The 16,762-nt window shown below is 39.5% G+C and overlaps 1 protein-coding gene across 4 annotated transcripts in view; it reads right to left on the bottom strand.

Annotated features, from left to right (window-relative positions):
• The window catches only part of PDE7B (phosphodiesterase 7B), a 231,040-nt gene that overhangs the window by 14,402 nt on the left and 199,876 nt on the right, over positions 1-16,762 (bottom strand). For all 4 annotated transcript variants that reach the window (XM_067466569.1, XM_060753415.2, XM_067466565.1 and 1 more), the window contains 4 exons: positions 11,414-11,514; positions 8,005-8,136; positions 3,846-3,937; positions 661-805 (listed from right to left, as the gene is read on the bottom strand). In XM_067466569.1, coding sequence (XP_067322670.1) covers positions 661-805; positions 3,846-3,937; positions 8,005-8,136; positions 11,414-11,514 — 470 coding nt within the window. The remainder of the gene's footprint in view (positions 1-660; positions 806-3,845; positions 3,938-8,004; positions 8,137-11,413; positions 11,515-16,762) is intronic.

The following is a 16,762-nucleotide window of genomic DNA, read 5'->3' on the forward strand; positions in this document are numbered from 1 at the left end:
TTTTTAGCGTATTGCGCGGTCGCGTCTGCCATTAACGAATCGATTCGTTATTGTTTCGTTATTGTTTTGTAATTTTTTTACCATTTACGAAATTTCGTAAATATCGAACTTTTTTTAAAAAAAAATCGGAATTCTTTTAAATATTGAAACGCAAAAAACCCCAAAAAACGAATCGATTTTAGAAACAAATTTTTCCGTTGTTACCCAGGCCTACTAGATAGCATATGGCCTGTCTCAGAAACTAGAGCTGATGTGGTCTATCCAATGCAAATTTCTGAATCAGCACCCCAAATGACCAAACCGAATCTAAAGTTGACCAAAAACTGATTTGTAACCCTTTTGGTACTAATGTTGGAGAGTGGCTCCTGGTCAAAGTGGTCCCTGGTCAAAAAAGATTGGGAACCATTGTTTTAAACAATATTACTTAAAGCCTTAGGTTTCAATAGTTTTAACTCATAATGAAGGGAAGTGTATGCATACAATATATTCATACATGACAAAAGCACTGAGCACAGAACTTTGTCTCCCTTTTTCCCAAACTCTGACAGGCCAATGATAAGCTATCAGTGCTTTTTGTCTAACTACATTGTTAGTCATGAAAAGAAAAATGCCTTGAAAATAACTATTATTATAATGATGGGAGAAACCATCACCATTTACCTGAAGCATAAAATGCCTGTCTGGAGCATCCTCTAATTTCAAATCCTGATTTTTGAGATGAGTTTTCAACCGGGTCAGAAATTCATTCTGCCTGTTGATGTCTGTCGCCAAGATCAGGGAGCCCAGCTGTTGTTCAATATCTTGCCTGTAATTTCAAAAAGAAAAAAAAATGCTATCTTTTGTGAAAGAATTGTTTAATACTTTTTGCCCTTTTTGAGATATCAGCGGAGTATTGCTACAGGGGTGGGTGACAAAACGGGGGTAATGTCTGATCAAATAAAAATCCTGTCAGCCTCCAAATTGAATTTTTCTCTGGTCCCCAAATGTCTAGCATTGTAGAGAGCTAGGTTGTTGTGGGTTTTTTTGGCTGTATGACCATGTTCTAGAAGCATTCTCTCCTGACATTTCGCCTGCATCTGTGGCAAGCATCCTCAGAGGTTGTGAGGATGCTTGCCACAGATGCAGGTGAAATGTCTGGAGAGAATGCTTCTAGAACATGGACATACAGCCCGAAAAACCTACAACAACCCAGTGATTCCAGCCATGAATACACTGTAGAGAGAGATGCAGTGAAGATCCTCTACACATAAAACTCTTATGTTTTCTGTGTTCATATTCCCTTGGAAACTTTGCTTGACGTCTTCTTTAGATGGCCAAACTATTTCTAAATGCTCAATTGAAGTTTTAAGTTACTGCAATATTAGAAATTTGCAATGCACTGACAGTAAAATTAATGGTGGAGGAAGAATTGTTATGGGGAATAATGTCCCCATTTTGCTCCCCTGATCCCATAGCTCCATGTCTGACACCAAGTAATACACCACAATTTTGTACAAGAACTAGTACCAATGTATCCCTCATGATACACCCTCTCAGAGTTTCCCACTACCACCATGGAGATTTTATGTCCTTTAGAAGAAAATAGAGTTTTTATGACCTCTTTGGAAGCAGGGGATTTTGGGGCTGGTAGGGAGACTGGCATGGTCAAACATGACTCTGAAAAAGATTGTGATTGAGGTACTGGTTTTTTTTGGGGGGGGGGGGAATTTGCTCATTAAATGAAGTGTCATTCATATCAACCAAAAGGAGCAGCTGTAGCTCTCTAGGTATTTGGACTGCAGATCCTACCCTTCCTGTCCACTTGTTATGCTGGCAGTACCTGCAAAGGGGTGTATGATAATACCCTCACCCTTCCATATCTGGTGCTTTGTTTCTAAATCTAGAATAGTTAACATTTCTGATGTTGGTTGAGGGGAGTATTAGGGGAAAATATAAGCAGAGCAAGGGGAAGAAGAGAGTCCCCCCTTTCTCTCATGACTGTTGCCACCACTGCTGCACCTTTCACTTAAAAGGCAGTGGGAGGAGAAGGGATATGAATGTGGTCTGATGATTGGGGTGATACAAATGGTTACTTGGTATCTTCTTGCAAGTATTCAGATTTTTGGATGCTTAGAAATTTGAAGACTAGCATCTAATTTGGATGTGGGGCCTTCAGCCTGCCTAACTTTCAGTCTGTCATATTTGGATGTTGTGCCATAGTCCAACTGGGATACTATTCACAGTGTATAATTGCAGCATTGTAATTCCACTTTAACTGCATTGGATCTATCCTATGGAATCCTAGGATTTCCAGTTTGTGGACAGATGTTTGGAATTCTCTGCCAAGGAAAATATCTAGGTTCTTAGCAAACTACAAACCCCAGGATTCCACAGGACCCTCCTCCCAACTTGGCATTACCTTCCCGCAAAGCACTGACATGGCATTCCCATTTCCTCTGTTTACATAGTGGGTAGCACAACTGAATGGTAGTGATGGGGTAACTAGACTTAGTCCTAGAATGGATACTAGGGTTGGATAGGTTCACTCAGATGTGGCGTAATTAGGAAAAAAAATGGATGTTTTGCCTTCCAAAGGGACTTCCGCCACGTTTCCGTGAGGCTGTAGTCCCCTATAGTTTCAACTCGACTTGAGCAATTGATTTCAGGGATGCGGAAGTGAGTCGGAACTATGATGAAGCATTTTAATGCAACTAAGCCTGCTTGCCTTCCAGCCAATCATGGATTACATTTTGGGGAGGGAAGGGATTTGCAGCGTCCAGCAGCCATTGCTGGATATAAACCCAAGCACATGGCTGGAAGGCTCATTGGCAGCCAGAGAAGGGAGAGGGGAGGTTGGACTGTTGTTGCTGCTGCTGCTTGTTGCTGTTGGGTGTGGGGTCGAAGAAAGAGTCTGGAACCAGAAGAAAGGAGTTTTTGATAACAGAGGAAGGAAAGGCAGAAGGAAAAATTTTGAGAAAGGAAGGGTTTGGAGCCAGAGAAGAGAGAGAAAGAAGGAAATGTTTGTTTGGGAGGCAGGGAGAGGATGAAATTAATAAAGGCATTTCTGGAAACTTCTTTTTTGCTCACCACTAAAGCTTTGCTATTTTTATTGGGGCCTCTCCTTTTTTTCTGGGGTCTGTTTTGGGCACTTGATGCTACATTTCCCAACATTTCTGGGCCTTAGTTGTACAAACGGTGACTTCCAACAGTATGAATGTGTCTGAAAGTTGGGGGGATCCCCTATAACCTTTTGTCATTTCCTTAAAAATTCAAGGAGGTGGCTCTTTTATTTTAATTTTAATAAATTATTTCTAAAATTGTTTTAAAAAACTCTTTAAAATCGGTGGATTGTCTGAACATGTTGAAATTTGGTATGCTAACAGAGGAGGATGTGTTGTAGCAGTATATCAAGTTTCATCAAGATTGGTGTAAAAATGAGGGAGGGAGAAGACCCTGGAGTTTCCCCAGTGTCAGTGCTATTTTCTGCATATTGCGCAATCGCATCCACCATTAACAAATTGATTTGGAAGTTTTGGAAAGTTTAGACCTTTTTCAGAAATAATGGAAGTGACTTTAGAATTTAACCACCAGCACCCCCTAGATCTGAAACAAGTTTTGAACTTTTTGTTTTGGATCAACCAATCCTAATGGATACCATACTACCTGAATTGTGTGCTTTCAAGACCCTATTTTTTTCTCAGTACTTTTGCTATAAAGGGTACGCAGACTCAGTTTCTTTCTTGGACACTAACCTGTTCATCTAATAAAACTCTGTAAATCTGGCCAATTCATAGTGTTTTGGATAACCCACATTAATTGGGCATACCATCTTAGTCCTTTTCTCAGACTGTAGTGCTACTGCTTACCTTTCTTCCTTTGGCAAATGTGCAAGCAGCCTTGATTCCCGGAGCATGCCTATCGTAGACCTCCAGTGATGGTTTTCTAGTACAGAGACATTCTGGAGAAAGAGCAAGGAAAAATACACTCAAAAATTGCTATGGTGAAGCAAGAGATGCTATATGTATAAAGCTGCAGGCCTCTGTGCACAGATCCCTAATTGGTTGGGAAATTGCTGAAACTAATTTCCTCGCCCTCTTTCCAAACCAGAGTTATGCATACAAAGCTCCAGTAGATACTTGGAATGCTGCCCAGCAGCTGTTTGAAACAGATTGGGAATCAAGGCTTCCTCATTAGCTGTATCAATGTAACAGCATTAGATGCCCTCAAGTAGGCGACATAATGCTGTTAAGCACATGCCAATTTGGCATGTTAGGTTTGGTGTTAATACTATGATTAACACTGATGATTACTGGTGAGTTTGCAAGGTCAAGACAGGAAAGCAGGAGGGGAATATGTTTTCCTTTTCAACTGCCTATGAAAAATAGAGACAAAGTCTGCATAAGATAAGAAGGCATTTTTCACAGCTGGAGCCATGATCCCAGGTCCTTGTCATCATTGCTGAAGGCTCCTCTGCTGTCCTTGTGGAGTTAAAAGCTCAGATCAGACCTTTGGACATTGGGAGGGAAATGATGGAGCCTGGAACATGATGTTCCCATCTGGAAGACAGCTGAAATCTACAGGAGTGACAGAAAGGATAAGAGAAAACACACTGGGAGGGATCCAGCTAGGCCTTTCTACCAAGGATTGAGATTTGCTGATGGGACCCTTTTCTGTGACTCACCAATGAAACCACTATTATTAAATTATTAATTAAGTTATAGACAATTATTGTGATGGTTTAGTAAATACCAAGGCTGAAATATTTTAAATTAGCATGAGTTAAGGGCAGTTTCAAAGGTGGGTGATCTTCTTTGCAATCAGATATTATTTCTGCCTGCACATTGCATAGGGCACAAGTAGGGCACTGCCAAAAAGGTGCTCCAGCCTTTCATTCATGCCCACTTTGTACAGAGGCTTCTCATGAGTCCCAGGAGACTGAATTCTGAAGAGCTGAAACTTGGGACATTTGTTGGGGTCGACATGGGAATTACTAATAAATCAGTCATAATCATGGATAGTATTTCTCAGCTTCATTCTGGTTAGCCTTTTTGTTCAGACATTTAACATTTCATTTATATAGCAATTTATTATAAACATTTTGGTGGACATCCTGTTTGTGATATTCATGCCGACATCATGCTACACATATGGCCAAATTATTTATCATAGTGCAATAGTTGCATTTTGCTGACTGTGGCAGAAGCAAAGTTACACATACACTGACATTATACATTGTGATTTTGCACTGCACACTGCGCATTGTACAAGAGCATCCAGCCATTGACAAATGTTATACAGTCTTGCTATTTTGCATGCATAGTTCTGGTGTATTATCTCTCCACATGCAGATATTTACACCGAGAAGATGTTGGATTGCAGCCAATAGTTAATTTTTCTCCTTACAAAAATGCAGTTGTAACCATTAATTAAATGCATCAACCCTTTTGCTTCTAACTTTGTTATGTCTGGTCTTACATTTGTCTATGGCTTGTCAAAAGCAACAGAGGGAACTGAGCCAGTTGCAGAGTATCTCAGAATCCCTCTGTACTAGCCTTGGCTCGCATGGCCCTGCCCGTTCCTTTATCTTAGGGTGGAAGGACAGTCTGGACTGTTATACAACTGAAATCCCTAGAAGAAAAACACACAACTAGGGAGGAAGGCTTTCCAAGAAAGGACCCCTTTCTTATTTTTACCAGTTAGATTAACCATAAAATCAAAGTTCTGCTAGGAATCTACACATGAATAACTTCCCATCTAGTTCCACTAAAGAAAGGGTTCCCAACCTGTGGGCTGTGGACCACCAGTAGTCCCAAGAACTAAAATATGGTCCGTGGCCTCACCATTACACACCATTGCAATGAGAGTGGCTGGTCTTGCAAAGCCCTCTTATAGTGCCAAGGCAACAGGGATGTCAGAAGGAGAGAGGCTGACTATCCACGAAAGGTGTGACAACAAGCCTCCTGACTGCTCCTCCTCCTCCCTCCCTTCCTCCCCCTGAGCAGAGCTGTTCCATGTGGCACATGGAAGCAGGGGTGCCTTGGTGCCTTCATTTTTAGGCCTGTTCCTGGAGTTATTTGGGGCGCTGATTCAGAAAATTGCACTGGATAGACCACATCAGCTTTAGATTATTAAATATGGCTTTCTGTGGGCGAGCAGATGGCAACTACTGGGTGGCATATATTCTGTATTATAAATTAGAGCATAGGTAGTCCATCCAATGGAAATTTCTGAATCAGCACCCCAAATAACCAAACTGAACCTAAAGTTGATCAAAAACTGATTTGGACTAATGTTGGAGAGTGGTCAAAGTGGTCCCTGGTCAAGTGGTCCCTGATCAAAAACAGGTTGGGAACCACTGAACTAAAGTGTGAAGTATCACAGCTTGGAAATGCTACTCTAAAAATTATCCAACTGGCATAGCCCTTGCCAAAATTTCTGCATGATAAGGGCCATGCCAATGGGAGAACTGCTGGGTTGCATTCTCTAAGTTGTATAACAAAAGTAGTAACCATTCCTGGTACATGACTCCAAGAGGCCAGTGAAATACATAGAAATTGCACGCCACTGTAAGATAACAGCTATAATATTTAATAGCCATAAAGTAAAACCTAATGGGTCAGCTGCTCTTTTTATATTGATTTAATTTTAATAGGTATTGTTGAACAAGCCATCAGGTAATATATACTTTAATCTGCACTCTTGTTACACATCCCCAGGGTGCTTTGAATTAAGTGAAACTCTCTGAATTCAAAGGTAATACCGCTTAGTTACTACAGGGAATTTTGTACATAGATTTTGAAAGAATGGATACAGTTTCAAATTTCAAAGGCCATCTGATTATTGAAGAGAAATAATTTAAACTGCTCTGGAAATATCTGCATATTCTTCTTGATTCTCTTCTCCAATTCTGACATCCCAGATCAGGAATAGCACTATCCAGGGCTTCATATGTTTTTCTCCCCCTTTTCTTTTTTTCAAAGAGAAAACTTTTGCAGCCATTTAAATATGTTGACTAGAAAATATGAAACTTGTGGCTTGTAAAAAATTTGCAATTTGATATAATCCAGAGCTTCAAAGTGTCATTTTCCTAGCTATGCTGGCTGGTGGAATCTGGGAGGAGGAGTCCAAAACAAACAATATTCACAAGCTCTCATTTTGCATACAACACCCTAATTTTGTTAACTGTGAGGAGCACAGAGGAGTAGGACACTGAGAATTTTTTCAACACATTTTCAAGTAAAATCTTGTTTTCACATCAAAAACACAATCTCTACATCATCATACTCTGTGCCCTTTTCTGCATTTGTCTGAACTACACATACATCTAGTGATATTCCATGAGAATTAGTTGTGCCTGTAAGTACACCCCCCGCCCCCATTTTATATACATCCAATGCTTTCAACTAGCTACTTCCTTCTGACTTTTGATATACTGGACAAGTACACCTCTCCCATCTCCACTGATTTGGCAGGGACAGCCTTGATCTCATCTGGTCCACCTTTTCAATTAATTTTAAAACACCCCCTCCTTTGTCTTCAACTTACTTCAGTTTCTGCAAACTGAGTCTGAGGTGCAAGAGTAGTTTGGAATTGACTAACTCACCATGGGGAGAAGATATGAGGGAGTGGGATGTTGTGTTTTGCCCTTCCCAGTAGGCTCAGGTAAGCAAAGTGTGGCATTCTTTCATAGCTTATGTGATCTTCCTCATTAACACTTTTGATATTTTCACTAATCTGATGTTATTTGGCCACACGTGACCTAGTTATTTTCTGTGAAATGTTGGAGGGTATGCAAACAGTCTGAACTGGTTTGACACTGACTGCTAATGACCACCATGCTGTAGGCCCTTGGCTTCATGTACAATTGGGAGAGCTCCATGGATTGAGACAATGATGGGAATAGAGACAGTGGTGGTCAGGAGAAGCAGAAAGACCATTGAAAAATACAGTCATGAACAATGGCTTTGATTAAGATGTATGAGTTGTTATTGTTTTTTAACACAGCATGACAAGCATCATTCTTACCTGGTATAAACTGGCAAGGTAGTGTTTGGTGTTTATCAAAAATGGCTGGTTGACTCCTGGATGATCTACATCATGAGCTGCAGCAGCCAGTAGTCCAAGCATAATGTCCAGAGGAGTGAGGAAGTCAGCTAGCTGCACCATGAAGAAAACAAACACAAGATTAAATAAAGCACAGTACTGCTTTTCTTACCACACACAGTGAAATGAACTCACACTTATACAAACCACCCAACTTAATGTACTTCTTTTTGAAATAACCTTTAAGTTGTGTGTGTGTGTGGCAGGGGGATGACCACTTGCAGTGCCCAATATTAAAACAAGGCTTAAATCTTTAAACAATATACAGGATTGGTAGGTATAGTCTAAAATTCTACTGCGAAAAGCTGAAATACAAAGGATACCTCCCTAACATTATCAAGCACTTCAATTCCGCTACAGTGACAGATACTAGTGTTGTTGGATTATTTACTATCTATATCAAGCAGAGTGCAGCATAGCCGGTGTAGTATGAGCATGTGGAAGAAAACAGGAGAAAATACTCAAGATGCTCTTGTAAGGTTAAAAAAAAGAAAAACTTACATTTAGTGTTTCAAGAAATCCATCTTGGGATAGGAAGGGAGATAGACAAAAGAAGATTACCTAAATTTCAGTAGAAGAGCCCATAAAAGCTGGCTCTCATGTGTGGATGTAAGCTATCCTGGGGCAGGCACCTCCCTTTGCAGACAAAGAACTAACTATTTTTTGGGACAAAGGGGAAGTGACCTCTGCAGACAGGCAGGAAGCAAAAGGCCTTAAATACATACATCAAAGAAAGAAACACAGAGGTGAAACAAAAGGGCAGGCATGCTCTCTTGAAGGCCCTCTCCTAAATCATTTTATAGATGTGTTGATGCCTCTTTGCTTCCAACAAGTGTGCAGTTGTTGTTTTTGAAAAACATCATGTTAGCCAGGGTTGCCAGGTGCTGAAGGTGAAACTAAGGGACAGGCGCAGAACGAAACTGGAAGTTGGAACTGCAAACATCCAAGGTCCGAGGTGAAGTTTGAAGGGCAGCCGCCCTATGGCCTCTGTTTGGGCAGAGCTGATTCAGAGGGTGAGTGGCAAGTCTGAGCTGCGGCCTCTTCTCCAAGGGGGCTCTGGCCCTTATTAAAGGGACTCCTAAACATGTGGCTACTGCTGTTGCCACCTTTTCCACTCTAGGAAGGGAGGGAGGGAAGAGGAAAGGCTGATGGAAATAGGGGACAACTGACATCCTGTGAAAAATGTAACAGGATGTGGGAGATTTCATTCAAATATGGAACTGCCCCTTAAAATCTGGGACGTCCGACAGCCCTGATGTTAGCCAATTTTAAAAACCAGCATTTTTGACCAAGATTTTTTCCCCCTTGAAGCAAGGAACTTAAAAAATGGTATCTCTTGAGCCAGTGCTGAAAGATAGCATCAACCCCATTGTACCAAGATATATGTAATAACTGGCCATGCAAAGGTCAAGCATTGCTCTGAAATTCCATATCATCATATTTATTTATTTACTGCATTTATAGCCCACCTTTCTCAGCCCTAAGGCGACTCAGGGCGGGTTAAAAATTGGCAACAATTTGATGCCATACATTCATAAAAATACAATTAAAACATTCAACATAGCAATATAAAACATATAAAAACAAAAATAATCATTAGTGTCATCCTGTTAAAGTCATTTCCCAGTAGCATTGTCTGGCCATTCCATGTTCATTATTCAAAGTTTCATATTTCTCTATTCCTCTGCAATTCCAAAAAGCTTGCTTGAAGAGCCAAGTTTTTACTTCTTTTCAAAAAGTCAGGTGGAAGGGGGCCGATCTAATATCCCTGGCGATATTAAAACATATAAATGGGCCCATCTATCAAGGGAGTGGACTAGACTGAAACCAAGTCTGGTTGGGATAATATTTAAGCCATACTTTTGATCCAGTGCACAAGAATTAAATATCTACTGTGTTTAATTCGAGTTTACAGCAGGAATGGAGTGTAAACCCAAGGCAATAAGAGGCCTCCCAAGCTGGGTTTGTGGTCCTAGATTACTCTTTTTTTGTAATTATTTTTCTTTTTGTTTTTAATGTCAGGAATGACTTGAGAAACTGCAAGTCACTTCTGGTGTGAGAGAACTGGCCGTCTGCAAGGATGTTGCCTAGGGGACCCCCGGATGTTTTGATGTTTTATCATCCTTGTGGCAGGCTTCTCTCGGGTCCGGGCATGACTATATCTATAAAAGGTTGATTGTCTCTTCTGGAAGCCTATAAAGGTTTGGTTAAGATATTCATTAAGTGACAGATCCCTCTGGAGTGTGTACTATCTTTTTTTTTAAAAAAAATAATAATAATTCAAAACAAGAAATGACCTTCTAGCCCCTTCTGTAGGTGTATTAACATTTTTGATAGACCATAAAGTCTCTATCTTGTCCTAAGGACAGAAAAATAGCCGGCTTTGTGTTTATGGATTTTTAAAATAAAACCATATATGTTTTTTCTTAAATTCTTACATCTAGATTAATAAAAACATATGTATATTTTAATATTTCATATTTACTATGCAATGGCTTTAATGTACAATCAGTATACACTAAACTTGCCACTAATTTATAAATTTTCCATAATATATGGTAAACAATGTCATTTAGTGAATGAAATAATCATTAGCTTTTTTTAAAAAAAGCGCCTAACCCAGGTTTTAGGAATTTTGGAGAGTAGGTCCACCAAGCCATGAAACTCATCAGACGTCCTTGAAGGGGGTTATTGGGAGATGAAAAGCCATGAACACCACCTTTAGCTCATTAGAGCAAAGGTGGGGTATAATTGTAGTTCACAGATATTTTATCTGCCATCTTGAGCAGTTCGCTTGTCTTCATTTAGTCCAACACTAGCAAAAGCCAGCCAGTTTCCCCTAGCAGCAAAACAAATAATTAGGAATGGTGGAAGTTGTAGTTCAACAACTTCTGGATGGTCAGGCTTATCCTATCCTTGCAATTTTAAAGTATTGAGAGTAGGGAAAAAACGATTAGGCAAGAAGAAGGGAAATTTAATTAGTTAATCAATGAATTCTCCCCTGTAAATGCCTCTGCACTGAAACTACATTCACCCACTGAACTCACTAACTTCATACAGTTGCTTAAAAACTAATTTGCTGCCTGACTCTAGAATATTAATAACCATCTATTATGCCTTGGTACAACTAGGACTGATGCTGATTTTAGTCCTGGTCCAAAAGCTGCCAGTTTTAAAACCCTTAAATTCTTTACCACCGAAACAGTCGAACCAATATGTGCCAGGACGCTTTAATACCTCTAGTGCAATAGAAAGTAGATTTTGAGAAGTGTAACCAATTTACAGTAGGAAAATGGAGAGACACTGCTCACGGGAAAAGCAGGATTTTTACCTTGGGCTCCTTAAGGTAGCAGTGCATGGCTTGGGTAACATCAGCAGCGTGGACAGCATTGTGGTATGGATTTTGGCTATGGTAATCTTCTTGCACCATAACTAGAAGCAAAAGAATGAGGGAAATATCCTATTAGTTTCACTTGACCAGGAGTTCCTTCTTAAAAAAAAAAAAAAAAAGCTTAGTGGCCTTGTATGAGGCTCTCCTTGGGTGGCACAAAAACCTCAGCTGTATTATAGAAAAGATTTGTCAAACCATTAAAGAACTCAGACGTACTTTATAAATCACCCTTTTATTGCTTTTAATGAAAGCACTGTTTCTGAAGAAAAATAAATCGCGTTTTAGGGAAGGAAAGAGAGAATATATGATGGGTAATGACTGCAGACTATTTTCATACATGGATCAAGGAAGGGAGGCTGAACCTTCTAAAGCAACAACAGGAAAGGGGCCCTTAATCCCAGACATGGAGCTTAGAAAAATTACTTTTTGCGACTACCAATTCCTTGAATTGCCCAGTATCCATATTGACTTGAGGATTTCTGGAAGTTGTCATTCAAAACTATAACCATCCCAATCTGTTCCCTGTTTGCCCTCACTTTACTTACTTTAATCTGAAATGAAATGGACCTTATCCATTTGAATATTGCAACTAAATTAGACATGTATTCTGTGGAAGCTCTTCATGCCCCCTTCCATATTTTTACTGTATAGAGCAACCTAGGGAAAGCCTTATGGGAATAGAGATGAAGCAGAGGATTATATATATATTTCTTGCTGAAGTTCCAAGAAAAGTACTTGCTCTCTCTGAAGTTGCTATTTGCATTTCCAGGAAAGCTTTTCTTGTTGTGGATGGCAACTCTGGAGAGGCAAGATTAGCCAGGACTGTTGTAGGTCCTGACAAACTGCCTGTCCTCATGGGATTGCTATTTGGCTGCTATTTAAATACAGTAGAGTAGCGCTTATCCAACATAAATGGGCTGAACATTGGATAAACAAAAATGTTGCATAATAAGGAGGGAATAAGGAAAAGCCTATTGAACATCAAATTATGTTATGATTTTACAAATTAAGCACCAAAACATCATTTTTTACAACAAATTGACAGAAAAAGCAGTTCAATACACGGTAAAATTATGTAGTAATTTCTGTATTTACAAATTTAGCACCAAAACATCACAATGTACTGAAACAGTTGTGGATCCCGGGGGGTGGGGGGAGACTGGGTTGGATAATACAGAACATTGGATTAGCGAAGATTAGATAAGCGAGACTCTACTGTAACAGAAATGTGCCTGTGAGTTGCAGCAATATAATATATTTGCACTGCAGAAGATTATCAAACTTTACCCAGTGCAGCCAATGCTCACTATATCACCTAGCATTCAATGCTAAGAGAAGTACTCAACTTTTTCCAAGAACTTCCTTACACTTTGAATTCAGAAGTCCTTTCATGCTACAAAATTATGGTGCTATGGCTCAACTGTAATTGACATGACAACATTCTGTGGAATCTTGGAATGTGAAGTTTGGAGATGCTCTAGATCAGTGGTCTCCCAGCTAATGTGACTATCAGGCAATGATCCTCCCATCTTCCAGATAGTTTGCCGGTATGGCCAGTACGCAAGATTTCCAACAGCCAAAGCCCAGCCAGATACTGAGAGCACCAAAGACTGAGAACCTCTGCATCAGGCACAGATGAAAATTCAACATTGTCTGAAAATTCCAGACAAGAAAAGTTTGAATAATTGTGCTATAATTTTTTTTCATGTTAGGAGCGACTTGCGAAACTACAAGTCACTTCTGCTGTGAGAGAATTGGCCATCTGCAAGGACGTTGCCCAGGGGACACCTGGATGTTTTACCATCCTGTGGGAGGCTTCTCTCATGTTCCCACATGAGAAGCTGGAGCTGACCAACGGGAGATCTCCCCGCTCCTCCAATTCGAACCACTGACTTTTTGGTCAGCAGTCCTGCCGGCACAAGGGTTTGATCCATTGAGCCACCAGGGGTGCTGTAATTGTGTGATGTGAAAGGAGGCCTGATCTAATATGCAGAATGCATATGTATAGTCCAGTGAATACATGTGACTCCATGAAAAGTGATTTTTTTAAGTGAGAGGATTCCACATTCTTTAAGAAAATGGCTCACAACATCTTCATTAGACATATGGGAGAGGGATTAATTGGGTTTTTTTTAACTATAATTCCCAGAAACTTTTGGCATTACTACATTCACTGATCATGCTGACATGAGGATTTGGGGAACTGGTCTCTACAAATTAACTTTCCCTAAATTCTGCACTATACTGAAACAAACATATTCTCAGTCCTCTGTGAGTTTTATCACTTTTTAAAAACTGGCATGTTAAAACTCCCCAGTTAACTGTACTTTCTAGTTCTAGACTAGCTCATTTCATCTGGAAAATTGGCAGAGAAGTTGACAACTTTCTGCTCCTCATAGCATAAAAAGTGAGAAATCTTCCATGCAGACGCCCAATTTCAATTCACAGAGAACTGGTAGAAAAATGTCACACTAACTCTACACTCAGAAAGAATGTAAGACAGAATGGGACATTTTCCGTTGTTATAAAAAGGGCAGGGCTATTCTGAAGAGTTAATAGGAACATCAGCTCATAATTCAATCTTGCCATGACCACACTGGCAATGCATTCATTGAAGATGTAAAGTAAAACATCATATTCTCCCGAGTCTTCCTTAAGAACCTTTCTCCTCTGGTCAGGCAAGTTCAGAAAAAAATAGGTATGGCTGATAATGTTGTTCAATTCCTTCTTTAATAAGAATTTCACATTATTTGCAATAATTAAACTAGAAAGTTTTTTTAAAAAAAAGATCAAATGTGGATGAAAGCAAAACCAACTGTTAGTTCCATCTGTCCAAAGCAATGTGACTTCTTGCCTCTTAAACAATCTGGATTTGAGTGCATGTGTAGCCACCCTAGTTTGCTGTGCTGAATTAGGTTTGCCACCACTTTTTATATTAGAGGGTTTTAATCTTGAACAGAAACATCGAAGGCAGGCATAAACGAATTCTTTCTGTGCTGAGCATAACTGTGTGTATGTATGTATGGGTATGTATACACATATATAAATACACACACACGTATGCATGTACCTTCTTCACGTGTTGAAAAATAATAATAATAATAATAATGATTAATAATAATACTGACAGAGTTTTGGAGCACAATACTCCTGACCTCATGATCATGTTAAAAAACAAAGTAGGGATCGTCCATATTGCAATCCCAGGCAATAGCAGGATTGAAGAGAAACAACTGGAAAAGCTGACACGATATGATTTAAAGACTGAACTGCAAAGACTCTGGGTCAAGCCAGTAAAGGTGGTCCCAGTGGTGATCGGCACTCTAGGTGAAGTGCCTAAAGACCTTGGCCTGCACTAAAACATAATCAGAGCTGACAAAATTACCATCTGCCAGCTTCAAAAGGCCACCTTACTGGGATGTGCATGCATTATTCGCCGATACATCACACAGTCCTAGACACTTGGGAATTGTCCGACGTGTGATCCAATACAACAGCTGGCAGAGTGATCTTGTCTGCTGTGGACTCATCTTGTTGTGTTTATAATGATGATGATGATGATGATAATAATAACAACTTTATTTGTACCCCACCACCATCTCCCCGAAGAGAATACACAATTTGACTGGATACAAACAATGGACAACCTCTTAGATAAGAAATACTCAAAGGTTTTGCCAGCTCTTTCCCTGAAATATAGTGTAAAGCACCTGGTTTTTGTTGGTTATCTCCCATCTAGACCAGTGGTTCTCAACCTGTAGGTTCCCAGATGTTTTGACTTTCAACTCCTAGAAATCCTAAACTGGCTGGCATTTCTGGGAGTTGAAGGCCAAAACATCTGGGGATCCACAGGTGACCCGTTAAACTTCCAAAATCAGGGAGGATCTAGTTCTTTTAGAGTATATACAATTGAAAATAGCCATACCTTATTAAATCTCAATTTTGTTTAATCAAATTAATTAAAATCTTAGAAAATTAAGGTAAATTGTTACTTTAAAAAATACTGACAACACTATTGCTAATCTACAGTAGCAAAATTAAAGAGAATAACTGTATCACTTTAATTTTTCTGGTGTAGATTGGAAACAATCTTCTGTTTGTTTAAAGAAGCACTTTATCAACATTCTCAAAATGTTTCATGAATTTGATAAAACAACATAATTTATTTAAGAAATGCAAATTGAGAAGTGTTTCTTATTGAGTAAATGAGATACTTTATAAGTCTATCTATCTCTATCACTAGTCTGTGGTGTTTTGGACTGAACCAACCCAAAATTTGCATTTGTCAGTAATAATCTCTCAATGCAGAAGAGCACAATTCTTTTCTTCCTGCTTGTCAGAATAGTCTTTGAAAAAGTTTCACTCTTTTAGAAATGAATTTTTGAGTGTGCAGTTTGTCTCACTGACCAGCAGATGCCGCAATGAAAAAAAAGACAAATGGACATACATGCGATGTTCTCCTTGAAAGATTAAAAACCAGAAAAATTTACCAGGCAAAATAGTTAATGCCATTTTTTTTAGCTCTGTTTACCTTCTTGCCGTGTTGAAAAATTCTGAAGAATGTGAAAATTTACACTGAATGTTGGTCTAATAAAAACCAAAATAACTGTGTTATTGTGAACTCCTGACTTAGATTTGTGATGATTCTATAAATGAGAGACCGCCTAGACATCCTATCAACAATGTCCTTTGGCTGGACATATTCATCTGTAATGTGGTTCTCTTTCTTTCCAATGCCTTCTGTCTTATCTAACATTATTCTCTTTTCTAATGAGTCACACTGGGCCCTTCCACACAGCCCTATATCCCAGAATAACAAGGCTGAAAATCCCACATTATCTGAGTGTGGACTCTGATAATCCAGTTCAAAGCAGATATTGTGGGATTTTCTGCCTTGATATTCTGGGATATAGGGCTGTGCGGAAGGGCCCATCTTCTCATGCTATGTCCATAGCATGATAGTCTTAATCTGGTCATCTATAGTTCTAGGGAGATATTAGTTAGAACGAGAGTAGTTTCCACCTCTGTAGATTGAAGTAGATCTGTTGGTATGCCATTTGTTCCTTGTGAATTATTTCTTCCAAGGGCTCTGAGGGCCCTTCCGCACAGCCATACAATCCCACAATATCTGCTTTGAGCTGGTTTATCTGAGCCCACCCTCACATAATATGGGATTTCCTGCCTTGATATCCTGGGATATAGGGCTGTAAGGAAGGGCCCTGAATTCACCTCCTGCTTTACTTTCTAAAATTAGAAGTTCATGTTTAAACGGGTCTTCCTTGAATGGAT

Source organism: Anolis sagrei, chromosome 1 (genome assembly GCF_037176765.1).
Source record: "Anolis sagrei isolate rAnoSag1 chromosome 1, rAnoSag1.mat, whole genome shotgun sequence".
In the NCBI taxonomy this organism is placed as follows: Eukaryota; Metazoa; Chordata; class Lepidosauria; order Squamata; family Dactyloidae; genus Anolis; species Anolis sagrei.